This window comes from Cricetulus griseus, assembly GCF_003668045.3.
Source record: "Cricetulus griseus strain 17A/GY chromosome 1 unlocalized genomic scaffold, alternate assembly CriGri-PICRH-1.0 chr1_0, whole genome shotgun sequence".
NCBI classification, from domain to species: Eukaryota; Metazoa; Chordata; class Mammalia; order Rodentia; family Cricetidae; genus Cricetulus; species Cricetulus griseus.
Window position 1 is genome coordinate 197134002 of NW_023276806.1, and position 13727 is coordinate 197147728.

Sequence of the window (13727 nt, forward strand, 5' to 3'; positions counted from 1 at the left end):
GCTAGACTAAAAAGCTTTTAAAGCAACAATAATTACTGTGTTTACTCGTGATATTTTGCATAATTTGCATAATAACTTTAACCTGAAAATAATAAATGATGTATTCCCGTTCCAATTGAACCACCGTGGCCCATATCATGTCCTCTGTCGTGGAAGAAGCAACCCCGGCGTTGGGTTAGAATGGCTATACGCAGGGGTGGGGGCGACCTGGGCTGAATCTGCGTTCTCACTTCAGCCCGAGGTCGGGCCCTCTCCCCACTTCTGCGCAGGCGCAGCCTCCCTTCCCCCCCACTCCCCTCCCCCGCGCCCCCTTCCCGCGTTCGGGCAGGAGCAGCGCTAGTGGGCGTCCCGCGTTGCCCTTGGCAACCATTGAGCGGCTTCTCGCTCGCCCTCGCCCCAGCCGAAGCAGTAAGCGGAGCTGCTATTGGCTGGCCTGGGAAGCCCGGCCAATCGGAAGAGCGCTTACAGGGAGGCGGCCGAGCGGGCCGTGGGGGTAGGAAGCTAAGGTTAATAGCCAGACGTGAGGCTAGAACCCCGAGCGTGGTCGGTTGGAGCAAATATGTCTGCCCGGAGGCACATTGGGAATCCTGAGGTGAGGGCCAGGTCCGGACCCGAGAGCCGGAGGGGGCGGGCGCACCGGAAAAGGCGCCACGTGGGCAGGGACGAACCGCCGGCCACTTCCGCCGCCTGGAAGGCGGGAAGTAGCCAGCGTGAGGAGGGGGCCGAGCGCAGGGCCTAGGGCGGGGCAGGCCTAGGCCCTGCGTCAGGAGGCGCCCTGTGGCGACCCGCGTGCTCTCCCCCCAGTGCGGACCTGACACCAGTGTTTGAGGGCTGGAGGAGCCAAGCACACAAAGACACAGCAGCCCCTGCCCGCAGACAGTTTACAGTCTAGGAGTGACACCTGCAGAAGGAGCAAAAGTCACAGACGCCCCAGAAGCATGGACGGAGACGAGGGGGCCGTCACTCCTGAGGGTGTGGATACAAGCAGACCAGGCCGTGGCAAAGGGAGCAGAACGCGACCCTTTGTCTTGTGCCTCTTACTTTATTCACCTCGTTTACCCTCGGTGCCCTCCTGCTCTTGTAGCAGGCGGTTTTAACGTCACCCAGTATTCTTTGACTCTTGCAGACACACTCCAGACCTTACAGAGAGAGCAACCAAGTCTCCACCCTTCGTGAGTTCAGCCTAGTGATGGAAACTTGCAAATTGGAGTACGCCACAAGATTGTGGCTTGAGATGTAAGAGGCAAGATTAGAACTCAGTCGAGGAAGGTTCTGGAGCTGGAAGGGGCCCAACCCAGCAAGGCCATTCACTAGTCAGGTGAAGAGGTAGACCAGCATGAACAAAGCTAAGGAGAAATGAACTCCTACAAGCCGATGTAGGGGTGTACTGAGACGAGGCAAGTTGAAAGGGGCATTCTGCACCTTCATATCAAACACCAGTTTTGTAGGACTTTCATTTCTTGATGAATGCCTGGTGTTCCAGGAGACGGCAGCATGTGCCTTGGAGCACCATGATTGTAATGTCCATATCATATTTTAAGTTTTTGTTTTTGAGACAGGGTCTCACATGTAGCCCTGTCTGTCCTGGAACTTGTTCTGTAGGCCAGGCTGGCCTCACACAGAGATCCATGCCTCTGACTCTTGAGTGCTGGTATTAAAGGCATGTGCTACGGACACACGACCTTGATAGTGATGTGTAAACACTGCACAGTGTCACTTACTGGAATATAAAATCCAACTCATTGAAGAAGAAAGTAGAATAGTGGTCACCAGAAATTGGGAATGGGGGTACAAAGAGATGCCCAGGTTCTGGTCACAGGATAGCAAGTTTGTTAGAACTGAAATTTTGAGGTCTATTTTACAACAGGATGGCTAAAACTAATGTATATTCAGATTAGCTAAGAGATCACAAAATGTGAGGTGATGACTATATTTACTAATTTGATTTAGTGATTCCACAGTGTGGGTCCTATAAATAAAATGTTTTGTCAACTAAAATAATATTAATATTAGATGCCCTTGATGAGGTAGGAGAGGTAGTTGTACAGTGACACCATATTTCTCCTGCCTGTTGGTCAGAACTCAAGAAGCTTTTAAGTTTTAGTAGTGTGATCTGATTTGCATCTTATACACAATTCCCAACACACCATGGAGAATAGAGTTGGAAAGGCCAAGGCAGAAACCAGACAGACTGACTAGGTGACAATGTCAATGTATGTCTAAACTGGGGCTAGGAAGTAGGGACAGAATTAAGGAGAAATATTAGGTGCAGAACACTCCCATCAGGCATGGTCACCTTGAGAAATGGCACTGAGATGGATCACTTCGGTTACCATCAGGGACCACTCATTGGTTCATCTCAATGAAATCAGGGATCTAGGAGGAAGAAGAGTATGCTAGAGGAGGAAGGGTACAAACGATTGCTGTGCTTACTGCCTTCTTTGAGTGGAGGACAGTTTCCAGGAATTCTTGAGAAAGAATGCATAAATTTTTTGTACCTAAAATGTAAGGCATATCTAACCCTGTTTTTATTCTAAATTAATTTTATTTATTTTTATTTATTTATTGCCTGAGAGTGTGGCTGAGGATAGAATTCTTGGTTGGAAAACATCAACATCTTGAAAACATTGCTCAGTGGCCCCACAGCCAGTGTTTCTGTAGAAAAATCCAAAGCCATCCTGTTGCTTTGTGACTTGTTTTTCCTTCCAGGAAGCTTTGTTTTGTTCCCACTGTTATGACATTTCACAAAAAGAGTCCTTGTTATGGTCTGTTTTCACTCACTTTGGTAAACACCAGAAACGTGTGTCTTTCTAGTCTGTAAATTTTTCTTGAGTTATTTTATTGTTGGCTTCATTTCCTTCACCCTCTTTCTTGCCATTCCTTATTTGATATTAGACCCATGTAACTGGTTCTCATGTTTTTCACTTTTATCTCCTGTCTCTATATTTTTGTCTTTCTTATTTTAAGAAATATAACTTTTTTTTTCTAATTTTTATATTGTTTTTCATCTCTGCTCTGTGTGGGGGGGTGGGGGGGTTGTGTGTATGGGTGTGTGTATCTGTAGGTCAGCAACCTCAGGTACTTCTCTCAAATGCTGCTCACCTTGGTGTTTTTGTTATTGGTGGTGGGTTTTGTTTGTTTTTTGTTGTTGTTTGCTTGGTTTCTTTTGAGACAGAATCTCTCACTGATCTGGGACTTAGCACTGAGCTGGGCTACCTGGGCACCACATCCCAGAGATCCACCTGCCTCTGCCTCCTTAGCACAGGAATTACAGGCATGTCATCGCACTTTTTTGTCATGCATTCTGAGAATCAAAGTCAGATCCCCATGCTTACCCAGCCATCATGTTACTGACTGAGATGTCTCTCAGAACCCCATCATTTTAATTTTTAAGGGCTGTTTTTCCCTCTGATGTCCCTTTAAAGAACTTTGCAGAAAGGTGCTAAAATAGTTAAGAGAGACCTGTGTGCCTTTCTCTCAGTTTTCTACAAGTGCACATCAGAACTAGAGTATTTAAGCTTGTACAATTTGTGCATAGTTCTGGGCCATCTCCTCACAAATGTAGATTTAATATAACCCAGATTTGCATATGTGTAGAGAAGAGCTACAGTCACAGTAAAGAACTTTGTTACCACAGTAGTTCCGTTATGGTACCTCTCCCAATCACAGCCATTTTCTCTCTTACTGATTACTGTGGTTATCAGGATGAGCCTGATAACCACAAATATGTTCTCATCTCTATAGTTGTTAGTTGTTATAGCCATTGTAAGAGTGCTTACAAATAGAATCATCCAATATATGACCTCTTCAGGTAGCTTTTTTTTCTACTCAGGATAATGTCCTTGAGACATATCAGGGTATTGAAACAGTTGACTGCTTAGTGCTGGCCAGTTTCTGTAGGGTTGATATACAGTTAGTTTACTGGTTAACTCATCCAATCAGTTTAAAACATTCTGGTTGCTTTCAGTTTGGGACTATTAGAAATAAAGATACTAGCATTTGGGTACAGCTTTTTGTGTAGACATTAATTTTCATTTCTGAAGATAGGTAGGTACCTAGGAAGACAGTGGCTGAGTTGTATGATAAGCATATGTTTAGTTTTAATAGAAAATGCCATTTGATTTTCCAGAGAGGCTGTACTGTTTTTCATCCCTGTTAATAGTGTAAGAGAATTTTTGATTTTGCAAAATGTTGTTAACATCTGATACTGCCCGTGTTAGTATAGCTGCTGTGGATAGGTACATAGTGTTATCTCATTGTGGGATTAAAAAAGCAACTATTCCAGCCTGGTCTCCAGAGTGAGTGCCAGGATATGCTCCAAAGCTACACAGAGAAACCCTGTCTCGAAAAACCAAATAAAAACAAAAACAAAAAAAGCAATTATTGGAGTGGGGGGTGTTTGCATGTGTGGGTATTATGGTATGTGTATAGAGATCAGAAGACAACTGGTAGCCATTGGTTCTCACTCCCACCATGTGGGTTGCCGGGCTTAGTAGTGAGTACCTTTACCCACTGAGTCATCTCACCCACCGCCATTGTGGTTTTTAGTTTGTATCTCCCTAATGGACACAAACTGGCTAGCTTTTCATTCAATTATGTGATTATCTGTCATCTAGACAACTTCTTTAGCAAAATATCTTTGTGTCTTTTCATTTTCTTCCCTCACTCCCTCCCCCTTTCTTACTTTTAAGATAGGGTCTCTTTTACACTGGAGCCTGAGCAAACCTTGAACTCACTGTAGTCCTCCAGCCTTAGCCTCTTGAGTGCTGGGATTACAGGTATGAACCTCTCCATTGGGCTTCTGCTCTAACACTTGAGTCTTCTATTTCTCTTTTGTTGTCATTGTTGGTGACTGCATAGACATTGTTTTTTTGACAACAGATAATAATTAGGATTTAAATTTCTGGGGTTTTTGTATGCCTTTACTTTGACACTATGCTTCTTATGAATAATGTGTCTGCATCATTATTACTGTTTGCGAGTGTTACTATCGAATTTTATTTTATTCTATTTTTTATAAATAATGTAGAAAATTTGCTATATCACTATCACTATAATTTTTTCATAATTATCATTTTCAAACTTTCTACACATTTTACTGAAAAATTTATGTCAGTGGCAAGGAGAGATTTATATTGTAATTTTATTTTACATAAATGTTATATTGTACATATGGTGTTTTGATTTGCCCTCCCCCCTCCCACACACACACAATTAACAATATGTCTTGAAGCTCTGGGTGCCAGCTGACTCCATTTCTGTGAGGCCTGCCTTCGCTTGTAGATAGCTACCTTCTTATGATGTCCTCACAGATGTGATCAAAGAGCCAGTTTATGGGTGTCTCGTTTTTAAAAAGTTACCTTGTGTTTCTTAAAAGTTTATTTGTGCACTGGGCTGTGGTGGCACATGCCTTTGATCCCAGCACTTGGGAGGCAGAGGCAGGCAGTTCTTTGTGGGTTCAAGGCCAGCCTGGTCCATTGTGAGTTCCAGGACAGTCAGGGCTACATAGTGAGACCCTGTCTCAAAAAACAAAACAAAACAAAACTTACTTGTCAGTGTAGGTGTGGTATATGCCTGTGTAAAGGTTCATTCCTGTGTATGTGTGGTCAAAACTCGACATTTAGTGTCTTCCTCTGCTGCTTATCTTTTGAGACAGGGTCTCTCACTGAACCTGGAGTTCTTAGGTTAGCCCTGCTGGCTGATCAGCGAGCTCCAGGAATCTGCTTGTCCCCATCCTGTTGCCCATGTCTACCACCACTGGGGTTACAGATACATGCCGTCATGGTCAGCCTTTTCTGTGAGTGCTAGGGATTGGAGCTCAAGGCCTCCTGCTTGCATGGTAAGTCCTTTACCAAGTGAGCCCTCCCCCAACTACTGGCAGTCTCTTCTTACATGGACACTGATACCGTTAGACAAGGTAAGGTGTTCTTGGGACTCTTTTAACCCTCAGTTGTCGGTTTATGTTTCTGAGTAGGAGGTTTTTAAAAGGTGATTGAGATATTGAGGGGGTTTTTATTTGTTTGTTTGTTTGCTTTTCCATTGAGAAGAGGCCTGCTGCTGGTGAGCTACAGATGGTGACATTTACAAGATGCCTTGTGCAGCAGTGTGTGTGTGTGTGGGGGGGTGATCCAGCGAGCCAGCTCCAAAGAGCTTCCATCAGCCATTATTCAGCCTCTTAGTCCCGTTGTGGGGGATGCTTGAGGCAGCTGATTCTTTGGCCTTTTAAAGATTGTTCCTGGCTTTCCCTGGAGCTCCTTATTCTTCAGCTGTCCCAAGTCTATCAAGTCATTTTCACTTGTTGATCTCTAGTGATATATGGCCTGTTCCTCTGCCAACCACTTCATTACTTATTCCCGAGGGCTCTGCCTTCTCAGTCACTAGCTTCTCTGTGGGTTTGAGGACTCTGGTGCTTGATTGCTGTCATTTTTCCCACTCTCTCTGCATTTGGCATTGTTTATGTCCTTAAAATACTTTTTAATGAAGTCTTGCTAAGGTTTTGGGAGGGAGTGAAATTAGATGCATCCATTCAGTCTGTTCTCTGTCCCCAGTTTATCATCATCTTCAATGATTTCATTTACATGTTTTTTCTGACATGCTCGAAGGAATGTAAGACAGGGACCTTAACTCATCTGCACCTCCGTTGTCAGGCGTCGTAGCTCCACCAATACTTTTGAATAAATGAGTCTGTGTCTCAAGCTGAAATGAGAAGTTAAGGGTAAAACTCCACCATTTGGAGATTAGAAGTCTATAAAAGGAAATAAGTCAAGTCTTTGACTCACAGAGAGTCTATTGATTGAGGAGGTGGAATCCTGAGAAACACAGTAATTAGGGGGCTGGCAGGAGAATGAGTCATGTATCAATGGAACGTCAGGGAAAAGAGATATTACTGAAGCCAATTGCAGTAGAAACAAGTGTGGGTTTTGTTGTTTTTTTTTTTTTTAATATTCTATAGTGTGCTATAAAAGGATCAGGAAAGTTTAAGGAAAAATATCCATTGTATTTGGCAAGTAAGTTTTTGATGTTAGGTAACTGGCATGAGAACTATATTCAGATGGTAGAGACAGCAGTCATTGCCGTGGATGACAGAGTAAATTTCAGATACACAGTGTAGACTTCTGCCATTGTTACACTTAGGAAACTTAGCAGAAGAAATAAGGGTGGGACACTACTCCAGTTATATGTAGATTTGTTATGAATAATGCCCTTATTTAGTGGCTTGACAGGAGCCTTTCTGTTATTCTCTCTTGTGACTCTAAGCTCTGCTACATGGTTATCTCATGAAAGCCCATGTGATTTTGCAGATAGTCTGAAGCTAGAGGTTTGTTTTGTTTTTTAACTCCACTTACATGTATGTCCATTGATGCTGTCTGTACAGATGTCCTATTCCATGTGGCCTAGACTTTCTCACACTTGGTTGAGTTCTAAGATCAAGTGGCCCAAGAGAACCAGGTACAAGCTGTACTGTCTTTTACCATTGAGCCTTAGAAGTCATATCTCAGGCTCACCAGAGTCATAGGCCTCATCTCTCAGACAGCAGACTGTAAAACCATAATCTAATGGGATGGGAAATTTTGACTCTACCTTGAAAAATACAGTCTGCCATGGGTAGTACCTACTGAGAAAGTAGGTATTGCTGTACATGGAGTCTTGGGCCAAGATGACTGTTTGATATTAACATAACTGGATCAATTAAAACACCCATTTTTAAAAGTTCCTCTTTGAAAAACCTATTTTAATATGAGATTATCTCAAGACCAGTATTCACCCCCCTCATTTGTGAGCATAAAAGTAGGGAGGTTCTGAACCAAATGTACAGTGTCTTTAAAAAAAAAAAATCAAGTGTGCCAGACAGCATGTGAGTCTTGTTTTGAGAGATAGGAAATCAGAAAAGCACCTGTGGTTCAGACGTGCTGCTGGTCATTTGTTTTGTTTTGTTGTAATATTTCTTCAGAAAAATCCCATTGTGGGTTTGTCATTAATCCTTCTTCTCCAAATCCTTCTTCCAAATCCTTCTTCACAAAGCTGTGTCTCACTCTGCAGAGTCTGTCAGATTGTGGAGTAGAGAACTGCTAAAACACTGTTGTGATTGTATGACTCACGTCTCAGTATTTTTACTACATTCCATTGTTGCCAAGGGCTAGTCCTCACTCCTAATCTATAGTGAGGCTTCTCCATCTGGAGCCTCACGCTCCAGGTCCAGTGTTACGGCCCAGGGTTCCACATCCTAATGATTGCTGAGGTTTGGGGGGTTACATACTCCTTTGGAAATTTGGTGGGAACTTAGGACCCTGGCAGAGAAAATGTACTGAATTTTTAACTTCCGGGATTTTAGTTTCACGGGATTCATGGAAACTTACCAGTGATGTCATGTGAAAACCCTGGCAGGAGTTCAGATTCACAATGGCTAATCATTAAATGAGATGAAGTGGGCAGATGCTTAGTCAAATGCCAACACATAGGACATGCTCATTCGGTAAAAGCAGCAGTTGCCATTCTGCCCACTTTCAACTTCCTTCAGCAAATACAACAATTTGTTTTCCAAACATACCTTTAAAATGGCTTTGCTATTAGAATTTGTTTCCACATAGAATACTTTTTCCATCCCTCTTATTATCTAGTACCCAATCTTCCATGAAGTCTGTCTTCTCAACCCAATGTCTGAGCAATCTTTTTTCAGACTTCTAAGAGTCTCCAATGTTGAGCTACTCTTTATGGTACCAGTGTGTGCATGGGCCATCGTGTGTATGTCTGTGTGTGTGTGTGTGTGTGTGTGTGTGTGTGTGTGTGTGTGTGCGCGCGCGCGCGCGCGCGCAAGTGCGCGTGTTCGTGCACACCTCTATGTGTGTATTGAGTTGGGTTCTTACAAAATTGCCCAAGTTGCCCTAGAACTCACAGTCCTCCCACCACCCAACCCTCCAAAGGACTTGGGTTACAGGGCCACTGTGCTCAGTGTATTTGACAGGCAATTCCTGCTCCTTTGTTAGCACAGGGTTTTGTAACATACTGAGAGATGTACAAGGTGGAGCCCCTTTTCCAAGATGGACTGTAATCAGAATATGTGGCCAAATGAACCCTTTCCTCCAGGGTTGCTTTTCGTCATGGTGTTTATCACAGCTGCAGGAGAGTGACTAAGATAGTAACCCTCTAGCAATGTGCCTTGAAGGGTTTTTGACATAGTAGATTGTTTCCAAAAAGCCTGTAGTATTCTACACACATGAACTTTCTCAACTTCCTGCCCTCTCATGATGAGCTTTATTATGACCATAGGTATTTTATCTTTATTTTAAATTTGTATCAAAAGTTGCCCCTTCCACCTGGGCTCTGGGCCCCTGCCCATTCATCTGTAACCATATTTAAATCTCCACATAAACAGCACCACAGAGAGGAGGCGGTGGAGAGGAAGAGGGAAAGGAGAGAGTTCACCTTGGCAAATCTGGGAAGAAAAACAAGAAGACCATCTGTCTACTAACCACCACTCCCATACATCTGACCTATTGTTTTTGCTTCTGCCCTTGTTACTTTACTAGAGCTGCTTCCATCCGGCCATCAATAGTGTCCTGACTTATAAATCCAAATTTACTTTTCTATTCTGTTACTTGACCTGGACCCTTGTTTGCCTGTTCTTGCTTGGCCTCTTGTTCTTGGATTTGACAGTTTTGTTCCATGCTGACTGCTTCCTTCTTCCTGTAACTCTTTTCTTCTGTAATTTTCATAATCCACTTTGTGGCCTCTTCTGAATCTCAGCCAGGGCTCTTCCCCCATGGCTGTCAGGTTTGGGAAATTTCTTCCCAGTGGACAATTTTCCTAGAGTGATTTTAGCCGGCCCCATGGCTTCATATGCTGCCTATATACAAATAATCCCAAATTGTTTTTTGTCCTAGCTTTTGCCTGATCTTTATGTTCCATACTTAATATTCCCCCACGCTTCATACATAATATTTTTCCATATATGCTTCCTCTTTCACTACCTTTTTCCACTGCCCTTTTTGTATGGTGGTTCATGAGTAGCCATGTTGATTTTACATGTTAAAGATGGAGGAGTGGGCACTAGGCAGGGCTACAACTCCAGCCTCACATTTCAAAGATTTTGAAACTTTCTTCTTCTCTCTGTTGCCACTGTTGTAGAGCTTCCTATCCCCTAGCATAAGTCTCTCAACTGATTTCTGTGCCTCTTTTCCTGACTATGATCATATTCTCTGTATTATGCAGAAAGATCATTCCAAAATATAAGTAAGATCTCATCACTCCTCCCTAAACCTTCAGTGACTCCTCTTCTCTTGGACTTCTCAAGTTCCATACTGTTGACATCTGGGCTGGCTCTTGTGGCATCAAATGTTAACCAGTATCCTTTGCCTCTTCTTAGGAAATGCCTTCAACACACACACACACACACACACACACACACACACACACACACACACACGCCAACATACACTACTCAGTTATAACAAACAACCCAAAATGTCTCTAGACCTTGATAAATGTCCCCAGGCACAGAGCTGGCAAAATTGCACTGATTGACAGGACAGGATTCGAGTACCTTAGGTGTTTTGTTTTGTTTTGTTAGATAGAAGACCCTTTGTGACCTGCCCCTGCCCTATCTCTGCAGTGTCATTTGTTCTTTCATAACCCCCAGTGCTCCGTGCCTTCCAGTGATGGCCAGATTTCTTGAGACGTCACCTACACTTTGTCTTCAGGTTTCAACTGAGCTTTTCTATTTGTTGGGACCTTGTAATGCCCACACACCACTCTTTTCACTCAACTAACCACTGTGGCTCTCAGAATTCAGCTCAGCAAGCAATCTCTAGGAATCACTTGGTCTTGTCAAGGTACTAGTCTCATGTGTCCCCATGCCCCTCTGTTCCCTCTCCTTGTCACATTGACACCTGTATATCCACAGGGAGCAAGAGATGATGGCCAAGGCTCTTTTTACCTCTTTGTCCCACATAGGAACCTAGTCTTCTAGGCATTTAGTAATAAATGTCCGCAGCATGGATGGCACTCACTAAGCATTTGTAGAAGGAATGAATAGTCTCTCTCTTGAAACGGCTTCTTGTCCCAGAGCTTTCACTTCCCACCATTCCAGCCTGTGTAAGTCATGGAAACAAAACCAGTTGGTCAGTAGGTCAAGAAACAGCCATCCCAAGGCAGGAGTTTTCAGGAAGAAAGTGTGGCTCTTCCTCAGAGCCTAGGACATTCTGCTGGCAATGCAGCACAGGGAGCTTACTGTCAATTCAGGCCCTAGAAAGGACTAGGAAATTGAACAGAAATGAGAACTTGGAAAAGAAATCTGACATTTTTCTCCAGCAGCATATGGATTTCTCATTAGTCCGTGTAAGGGAAAACCGGGGGTGGGGAGGCCTCAGCAGCTGCAGCTGTCCACACTCCCTCCCCTCATCATTCTGCTGCCACCACACCTGGTCCCCAGAGGCACCCTCACATCTCAGCTATTTGGCTGAGGGATGGACAAATCTCCATGGTTCAGCAGAGACTAGCCTGGAATTTTTCAAAAGAAGCTTTGCTAGGAAACAAAGCAAAAGTAAAAACAGGAAATAGGGTATAGAAATGATAAAAATATAGACTAGGGGGAAAAGTCCCTCAGCTTAAGAGAAACTCGTGTGTGTGTGTGTGTGTGTGTGTGTGTGTGTGTGTGTGTGTGTGTGTGTGTGTGTGTGTGTTATTTTGCTAGGCCTAGTTCACTGTTTAATTTTTCATGATACTGTCTGCCTCTGGGAACTTGGCCTTAAGTCTCTCTTCATGTTTGTATGCCGTTCTTTCTCTTACGAACCTTCTCCATCATCGTCTGGGGAAGGTGTCGGAACTGGCATCGCACTTGCTTGCTTTTCTAAGCAGCCATTGCTGATCACAACGGGAAATGCATTTTTCACCATTTTTTTTTTTTTTTTTGAGGCTAAGCCAGCTCAGTGATTGCAAACACTAGCAGAGAACCAATGCTCAGTGTTCATAATAAAGGTTTTACTTGCCTGGTGTGAAATGAAAAACACAGACAACGTCATTGGCTTTTTAATAACATGAGGGAACTGGTCTTTTTACCCTGAGGGTTTTGTTTTTTTTTTTAAACCTTTTAGGTAATTGAAATAGCAGATGGTGGGGCTAGGAGTGTAGTGGTGTAGTGTGGTTGCCTAGCATATGATAGGCTCTGGATTTGATTCTCAGTTCTGGAGAAAAAAATAGCAGATAGTTTATGTGTTTGTCATTAAAATTTTAATTAAAAAATAAATATACTTACCTTAAAAAATAAAACAGCAAGTGGAAGTTGTGAGGATTTTATGTACTTACTTGGCAAAATTTTAAAAAATAAAACTGGATAATTTTTTGTAGGTACCCCCAGTTTTTGTTTTGTTAGTTTTTAAAAATTACATTATATGTGTGCACAAATGTGTGCCCGCATGCCACAATGTTTGTATTAAGGCCATAGGACAACTTTCTGGAGTTGGTCCTCTCCTTCCACCATGTGGGCCCTAGGGATGGCATGCAAGTCATCAGGGTGGGTAGTAAACATCTTTACCCACTAGGTTGTCTCTCTCCGGCCGTACTACCCTCAGGTTTTAAAAATTCTTCTTGGGCTCAGAAATCCAAAATGTTGGCCAACAGGTATTAAATACATCATAAAAGTGTCGTAGGCTATTTCTGTGTTTTGTGGGCCATCACAACGGCATTCTGATGCGTGCAATTTTTTTCACAGTCCTCCCAACAGCCTGCTTGTCCCTCACTGTTTTCTAAGGCAAGTGGTCCAGTCTTTGACTGTTTGACATTCTTTCCTTAGGAACCAGGTAGTATAGTTCAGTCATCAGACAAATGATCATTGATTGACTGTAACAATAGTAAATGGACTTAGCACATACTAGGTCCCACAAACATGAGAAACTCCTTGTCCGTGCCTTCAAGAAAAATCCCAAACTAGGGGGAAGGATCTAGTGGTCCAGGATGGGATGGGGTTCTGTATTCTGCAGGCCAGGGGAGAGTGCCTCTGTATTCTGCAGGCCGGGGGAGAGTGCCTGTTTCTGCCTCAGGAAGCTTCACAGTGGACAAAGGTTTTGCAAAAGAGTTGAGGAAAGGTACTTTTGGCAGTTATCTGCCCAAACTGGCAATATTAGGAAGGACAGTCCCTACCAATGCAACATGGAGCACATGCAGGAAATGAAGGTTGGAAGGTACAGCTACTTTTCGTATCCATAGAAACCAGAAAGAGGTCAGAGCAAGGAAGCTCTTTACTCTGAGCTAACCTTTCCTTAGTGGCTTTTTATGTTCTTCTCGGGAATTTAATATGGGGATTGTCTGCACTTGGATTCCAAGGGCTAACTACCAGAACACAGCACAACTCACGGCAAATCTGACATAGACATCTCTGCCGACCATAAGCTCACCCGGAGCCCAACATGAGCCTCAGCTGCCACAGAGCAGATGCCATGGCAGTGACATCTGTGGAACCCCAGAGAGCCTGCCAGAGGGTCCCTGGCCTGCCAGCATCTGGAGCATCTGTATCCTGCCTGCCACACTGTAGGGAGCCGGGGACAAGGCCTAGGAGTGTCCAGGGGAGATGGTCCTGAAGCCATCATAAAAAGAATGACATTAGAAAGAGGACAGCATACTTACGTCATTGGAAGATACCCTTCCTAAGGTTTTTTTTTGTTTTGTTTTGTTTTGTTTTTTTCCCCTTAGCACACAGTACTCTGAGATTAGTTTGATAAAATGTGGAAATGTTT

General features: G+C 43.5%; 1 protein-coding gene across 4 annotated transcripts in view; it reads left to right on the forward strand.

Moving 5' to 3' along the window:
• The first annotated feature begins 458 nt into the window (after positions 1-458).
• The window catches only part of Cep41 (centrosomal protein 41), a 42484-nt gene continuing 29215 nt past the window's right edge, over positions 459-13727 (forward strand). The window contains exons 1-2 of one of the 4 annotated variants that reach the window (XM_035451129.1): positions 503-592; positions 5657-5917. In XM_035451129.1, coding sequence (XP_035307020.1) covers positions 5774-5917 — 144 coding nt within the window. In that variant the 5' untranslated portion in view covers positions 503-592; positions 5657-5773. Of the gene's footprint in view, positions 593-784; positions 1173-5656; positions 5918-13727 lie in introns of those variants that run through there. The other 3 variants (XM_027391403.2, XM_027391404.2, XM_035451130.1) reach the window with 3 other exon arrangements.